Source organism: Castor canadensis, chromosome 12 (genome assembly GCF_047511655.1).
Source record: "Castor canadensis chromosome 12, mCasCan1.hap1v2, whole genome shotgun sequence".
Lineage (NCBI taxonomy): Eukaryota > Metazoa > Chordata > Mammalia > Rodentia > Castoridae > Castor > Castor canadensis.
Window position 1 is genome coordinate 97,430,928 of NC_133397.1, and position 7,347 is coordinate 97,438,274.

The 7,347-nt window shown below is 43.7% G+C and overlaps 2 protein-coding genes across 8 annotated transcripts in view; one reads left to right on the forward strand and one right to left on the reverse strand.

Annotated features, from left to right (window-relative positions):
* Window positions 1–430, reverse strand: part of Septin10 (septin 10) — a 64,266-nt gene extending 63,836 nt beyond the window's left edge. The window contains exon 1 of one of the 7 annotated variants that reach the window (XM_074050567.1): window positions 322–430. Coding sequence is in view for 5 of the 7 variants with exons in the window: in XM_074050569.1 (XP_073906670.1) it covers window positions 1–30 (30 nt within the window). In the remaining 2 variants the exon portion in view is untranslated. Of the gene's footprint in view, window positions 156–321 lie in introns of those variants that run through there. The other 6 variants (XM_074050570.1, XM_074050569.1, XM_074050565.1 and 3 more) reach the window with 6 other exon arrangements.
* Window positions 431–549: 119 nt separating this feature from the next.
* Sowahc (sosondowah ankyrin repeat domain family member C) lies at window positions 550–5,012 on the forward strand. The gene has a single exon (XM_020151520.2). It carries the CDS (start codon window positions 702–704, stop codon window positions 2,286–2,288), a length of 1,587 nt encoding a protein of 528 aa, XP_020007109.2. The 5' UTR covers window positions 550–701; the 3' UTR covers window positions 2,289–5,012.
* The last annotated feature ends 2,335 nt before the right edge of the window (window positions 5,013–7,347 follow it).

The following is a 7,347-nucleotide window of genomic DNA, read 5'->3' on the forward strand; positions in this document are numbered from 1 at the left end:
CAGGTGCCGCGCCTCGTCAGAGGAGGCCATAGCCCCGGCGGAGCGCAGCAAAACGGCGGCCTCAGCCTCGGCCCGCAAGAGCGCGTGGCGGATGCGACCAGAGTAAAAGAGGGGTGTAATCAGCCAGGCCGGGGGGGGGGGGGGGCGGCGGGGGTGATGGTGGAGGCCGGGCGCGGCCGAAGCCGTTAACGGGCGGGGCGACCTTCGCGGCGGGGTTCGGGGAAGGGCGGAGCCAAGCCTGCAGGCCACGAAGACGAGCCATTGACTGCACCGAACGTTTCCCGCGCGACGAGCAAGCCACTCCCCCGGTTGTCTACCGACGTTTTAGAGGAAGGAAACTCAGTGCGGAGGGCGGCTGGAGAAGAACACAAGAAAGAAGCGAGGAAGAAGGTCGGGGAGGCTCATTCCGCGCCAGCGGGAATACGGGATGCAAGCCAACGGAAGACCGGAAATGGGCGTGGCCGCCGGCGGGCGGGAGCACAGATTGCGGACCCTGGTAGAGACCGGAAGTGGGCGGGACGGGTCGGCGGGGGCGGGGCCAGGGGCGGGGTTGTCGGGGCTGGGCCCCTTTGAGGCGGTGGCAAGTGTTGGTCTACTGCATATCCCGAACCGCGGTTCAGGTGGATCCGGTATGATCTCTTGGTGAGCGGGGATGGGGCCCGGGTAAACCGCCCTCGTGTGGAAAAGGTGCGCGGCCGCGGATGGAGGGGCCGACGGAGCCGAGCCCCGAGGAGGAGCTGGGCCCGGAGGTGGTGCTGCGCTTCCTTGTGGAGCGCGGTGGCCGGGCCGGGCACACCGAGCTGGTGCAGCACTTCAAGAGTGCCCTGGGCGGTCATCCGGAGCAGCGCGCTCACGCTCGCGCCCGCTTCAAGGAGCTGGTCAATGCTGTGGCCACTGTGCGCACGGATCCTGCGGATGGCGCCAAGTATGTACACCTCAAGAAGAGGTTCTGCCTGGGGTCCCCTCCGCCAGGGGCCGAGTCCCCCGGAGACCTTCCAGGCATCGAGGTGAACGCCGAGCCCGAAGTTCCGGACTCTCAGGCCGGGCAGGGGGAGAGTGGCCCTTTCCCGGAATCAGCGGGCCCTGAGGCGCCTTCGGGGTCGGGCAGAGAGCCGAGCGATGAGGAACCTTCTGCCGCCGTTCAAGGGTCGCTCCTAAGCTGTGGGCCGGCGAGGAAAGACTCGCGACGCGACGTCCAGGCCCTGCCCTCGGCGCTATTCCCCGGGCCCAGTGAGGACCTGGAACCCCCACCCCATAACTGCGGAGAGGCTGACGGAGGCAGGTTCCCTAGTGGGCCTACGACCCCGAGGTCAGTACGTCAGAACTTCCGTGACCTGGTGATGGGCCATTCCCCACAGCTGAAAAGGAACGTGTGTTTTGGGGGCAGCAGCCACGGGTGCTTTTCTGGGGGAGGGCGCGGTCGAGGCGGGGGCGACTCCGATAGCGCATCGGTGGCTTCATCTGCAGAGGAGGAGAGTAGCGGCGGTGGCTCGGTGACGCTGGACCCTCTGGAGCACGCCTGGATGCTCTCTGCCTCGGACGCCAAGTGGGACAGCCTCGAAGGGTTGCTCACCTGCGATCCTGGTCTGCTGGCTAAACGGGACTTCATCACTGGCTTCACCTGCCTGCACTGGGCCGCCAAGCATGGCAGGCAGGAGCTCCTGGCCATGCTGGTCAGCTTTGCCAACAAACACCAGTTGCCGGTGAACATCAACGCCAGGACGAGCGGAGGCTACACCGCCTTACACTTGGCGGCCATGCACGGGCATGTAGAGGTGGTGAAGTTACTAGTGGGGGCCTATGATGCAGACGTGGATATCAGGGACTACAGTGGAAAAAAGGCCTCTCAGTACCTTAGTCACAGCATTGCAGAGGAGATCAAAAACCTGGTAGGAGCCCTGGATGAGGACGACGGGGAGAGCGCCACTGGCAGCGGGGGTGGACGTTGGAGACTTTCCAAAGTGCTCCCGTCGCACCTTATCACCTACAAACTCTCTCACGTCTTGGAAGATGGAGCAGATCATCACCATCACCACCACCTGACTGAGTGTTGGGCCGGAGGCAAAGCAAAAGATCCAGGTCGCAAATCCTTGGGCAGTTCTAGTGGACGGATAAAACCCAGACTCAACAAAATCCGCTTCCGAACCCAGATAATCCACACTACACCCTCCTTAAGGGACCAGGAGCAGCCATTGGAGGAAGGGGAGGAGGTGGAGGAAGAGGAGAGGTCCCTTAAAGGCCACTCATCTTCCTTCAAATTGAGACCGAAATCCAATGTATTTGGGTAAAAAAAATCTTTAATGCAAAGATTTGTCTTCAAGATACTGGGTATGTTTTAGAAAGTGGGACCAGAAAAGACTGAGGCTAAATTAGGCATTCTAACCTGAGGGCTGAGAATGGGTGGGGAGGAATTCCCTTTAGGCTTCATTCTGCTTGGGGAAATAGATTTGTTTTTAAGTGATTTATCATGTATTGACCTTCCACACTCCACCCGTGTGACCAGGAGTCCCTGTTCCTGAGGACTACAAATGTATCTAAATTGAGAGATTGATGACTCAGAGTTCCTTTGCTTGACCTTTGCTGAATGTTATGCAAAGTAACAAATACTGTACTTTTATATAACTCACAAGAGCAACAAAAAATGCAAATTGTAAATAGACTGGTGAACAAAACTCTGTACAGCCCTTTGGGGTGGAGTTTTTTGTTTTCATTTTTGTTTTTTTCCCTACTAGTTCCATGTGCTTTTAAGGTACTACTGAAGGTCAAGTCAGTCGAAATGCAAAAATACTAATAAGAGAGAATACTAATAATGTGAATAAAATGGGAATCCTGTAATATCTTGTTTGTATTGTCAGCAGTTTATTTTTTTTTTTTAAAAAGCAATTTCAGTTTTAATCACTGAACTGAAGAAATGGGCTACATTCACTTTTAAATTACTGTAGTCCGGGTTTGCACCTATGTAACACCAATGTGTTATGATACATTATGAATAATGGCACAAAATTTTATTTAAAGGAAGAACACCTAGCAGCCTATGGTACTTTTAAATAAAATACTGTCTCTTGTTCTGATTGTCGCTAACTTGTTTTGCTATTCTAAATGTCTAACTTTGCTGTGGTTTTTGTTCTGGGGATCATACAAAAAAATTGACTCCATTTAGCTTAACTCTTAGGTATTTAGACTGAATTACTTAGTAGAAACCTTTTCAGGTTTAGACAATTAGCAAAACTTAGCATAAATATTAGTAAGCCTATGCTTCTATGAAGTAATTATTAAATCAGCTTAATGATTTTCATGTAAGAGACATTTTTTATTTTAATAATACATTAATAGTCTGCTTTGTAGCAACATTTTGTAAGAGCTTTAAATGCTAATTCTTTCAATTTTCTTCAGTTTCTTTGAATTCACTCCAGGAGCTCTGGTGTAGTTACTGAAAAACTGGGTAGTAAATCTTCCTAGCTAAAAATGGCACTTTATAAAAGGAAAAACAAGAGATGGGCTTATTTCTATATTTTAATGCTGCTAGCTATTATATTCTTATGTGTGTAGATGAAAAATACCATTCATTAAAATAAAAAACTTGTATAAGTGTGTTGATTCTTAATTACATTTCATTAGTTTGTGTTACAAAAGGCATTATAATTACTTTAAAGTTTAACTCACAAGCATATTAAGTCTTGTAACAAGACTAGAAATTTTTGTGGGAGAATAACGTGACCAAGTCCTTCACCCTTAATCTTTTCATTCTAACTGCTGAAACCTAAGTTGTGCAGCCTGCAGGATAGAGGAATGAAGGACTCACACATGGATTGCACAGAGTACAGTTTTTGGTTCTTAAGTCATTAGTTTTACAGGTCATAGAAATTTGTAAAAAGCTGATCACATCCTGATGGCAGTTGAATTGTTTAAACATGGATGAAAAATATTCACATGAAATATATAAACTATCATCTATTTGTGTGCCTTTACTTTTGTTTTAGGATTTGGAAAGTGGGCTGTGTATGTTTGAGAACTACTTTTATCCATACATGTGTGTGAAAAAACCATCTAAGTAAGTAAAAACATTCCTTGAGGCTGAAAAGCAGTAATTTGTTCTGAATCTACACATTGCTAGTACCTAGTGCAAGATAAGCTACAGCTTCTGACTGAGGAGTCTTAAATTCCATGACATAAAGCAAAGGCAGCTAAAGGAATAGATGGTTCAGAACCATTCAAAGGTTCTGCTGAACAGTAATAATTATGCTGATAACTAATTGGGTAAAATCAGTCATTTGCTAGATCTTTAGAGATTGAATAAGTGCATCATGTAACTTGCTTTTCACATTAAAGGCTCCAATTGGTTTTTGTTTGTTTTTGTGGTGGTGGGGATTAAACCCAGGAGCTTAAGCATGCTTGACAAACCCTCTACAACTGTAGGTATGCTCCAACCTTTTTTATTTGTTTATATTGTTTAGATGTTTGAGGCTACCTTTGCCTGGGCTGGCCTCCACCTCAGAGGAGCTGGGATTACTGGGATGTGCTACCACACCTAGGGCTAAACTCCAGCTTTTCTGATAAAATGTTAAATTTTCAAGTCATTCTTGAGGGAAACTTAGCATTGCTTATTGTTGTACAGTGTGTGCAGTAAGTATCATTTTCAGCTATTTCGCTTCCCATTCCTTTTTTCATTTTCCAAATCCGGAGTATTAAAAAAAAAGACTCCTGTAATTTGTTATTCATAAGGTTGTGCTACCACTAATGGAAATACATATGTCAAAATACTTAGATGTTTGTTGACCTGACTAGTTAAAAACACAAGTATGTTCATATGTTTCTCATAAGTGCACTTGGAAATAGTGAACTTCACAATTTATTTTTATGGTATGTAAAATGCAGTTAACCTGGTACCATTCTATTCATAAAATAGTAGATTATAGGATGATTTGTCTTTTGCTTTTTAAGTGAGTGGAAGCTTGAAAATGTATAAAATCTGTGAAGTTCATTTTTGTCAGAATAAAAGATTCACACTAGAATTTGTCTCTGAATTGTCTAAATTTCTGTAGTCCTTAAGCTGTTTGTATGTACAGTATTTAGGGTTCACAAAACACTTTCTGAAGTTTAAATTTATTTGACCCTTTTCCTACTCATTAAGGTTACTGGCCACATTTCCTTACAGATGGAAATGAAGATTGATGGCTGTCCAGTGTCACACAGTAAATAGTATTAAGATCTTAAGAGCCCACCTTTCCAGGACATTATCTCTTGTACTTTAAATTGCCAAATTTTGGCAAAACTAGTTTGCAGCAGTGATGGAGCATCAACTTGAAGACAGAGTAGCCCCTCCACCACACCATATAAAAAGACAAAGGACTATAAGAGCACTTGCTAGCATGCACAAAATCCTAGCTTCAATCCCTAGAACTGCAAACAAAACAAAAAAGAAAAATTAACTAGGTCCTATACATACCATCAGCCGTAAATCCTCTGAGACCCTGCCTTAAGACATATGTGGGAATGCCTTTCTCCATTTTCCTCAGTATCTATCAAGCATCGATGGTAGTGAACTCATTTACTCATAAAAGGCTGCCTTTGATCTATACTGTACAAATTTCATAATTATCAGATGGCAAAGGAATGTGGGATTCTTTGGAATAATTGAGTACTTGTTATTGTCCACTATTGCTCCCTCTCATATCACTGTAATCGCTTGCTGGTGTTTTATTGTTTTAGGACAACCCATAAAATGATTGTTGCTGTATGTGAATGATTAGTATTTTGTGTTTCTAGAATGGTATCTTTCCTTAGAAGTACATACATGTCTTAAAAGGATTCATTGAACATTTCAAGCAGTTGATAGCTGAAATGTTTCCTAGTGAGAAAATGATTTTTTTATTTTGCAAAATAATGCCATTATTTGGAGTTCCTTGTATACTTAATCCCTACATGAAGTACTGGGAATTTGCTACAAACCAGTGTTCTTCGATGATGATGAGTCAAATGTTGATAAAATACCTAACATTACAGGGCTGGAAGATGACTCCATGTAAATTTGTGTCTCAAGATACAGAGTAGGATTGTTTACAGCATTCTCCTTTTCCCTTTCTTGAAAAACAGTATTCATTTCATCATTCCCTTTTTTCCTTGATCCTCTCTTGAAATGTCAATTTCAACTTGGGGTGTGGTTCAAGTGGTAGAGTACTTACCTAACAAACATGAGGCTCTGAATTCAATCCTCAGTACCACCAAAGAAAGAAAATTGTGTGTGTGTGTGTGTGTGTATACATATATATACAAGAAATATTAAATGTCAGTCTCATTTCAGGAAGTGGCTCCCAGTTGTGTTAATAAATTTCCTACTCTTCCATACTGTTATATTGATAGGAATTTGGCAAGTGCCCCACTCTTGCTCACTATATGACAGGTATAAGGTGTTCTATAAGTGAATCTTTAAAAGGAAAAGATTGAATATTTCATAGCATTGCATAATATGGATAATTCAGCAACATGCTGAGTAAAGGTAAGTACTTTTCATATAACACAGCTTTAAAATGCCAGCCAATCACCTCATCTGCAGCTCAGCCAATCCTGGTGGTAAAATCTGCTTTATTAGATTTTATTTGTGAGCAATTTAAGATGATTTTCAAAACTAAATTTTATTATAAGAAAGTTTTGCCTTACAAGCTGATTTAACTATATAACCCCTAGGAGCATCTGTTCTAACTGACCTTACGTATTCTAAATACTATCAAATATACAAATGACTACTTCTGTGAAAACCTTAGGAGCAAATGAGTGGGGAAATGAAGTTTAGCACAGAGCTTTTTAATGTTCATTTAAAATATTGATTGGGGGCTGGTGGAGTGGCTCAAGTGGTAAGCACCTGCCTAGCAAGTGTGAGGCCCTGAGTTCAAACCCCAGTGCCACCAAAAAATTATGAATAAATAAATTGAATGGACCACCTCCGGCCATAGAGTAGTCAGCCTTTGAAAATAGTGGGTTAGAGATTAAATGAGCACCTGAAAGTTAAAGTAGGATATTTTAAAGTACTTAGCTCATGGATTCTTTGTCAAGAAACACTGCACTATAGTCCTTCTGACTAAAGCTTTAGCTAAAGGTGGCCTGATTTGGAATGAAATTAACAAACTCTTCACCAGTTGGGTAAAGATGGATTATATGTTTGTTAGGGTTTTTTTTTTAACCCAGCTTTATGAAAGAATACTTCTCCAGGGGCTCAGGAGGTAACTCAGTGAACCTTCCTAGCATGCCTGATGTCCTGGATTCAATCCCTAGCATGGAGGGGCAGGGGAAGCTTTTAATTTAATATTCTAGAAATAAGATTGAGCATTCTTGTTATTTGTCTGGTAGTTT

Excerpts from the sequence above, each read along its gene's own strand:
- Sowahc (XM_020151520.2), top strand. The coding sequence starts at position 702 with ATGGAGGGGCCGACGGAGCCGAGCCCCGAGGAGGAGCTGGGCCCGGAG.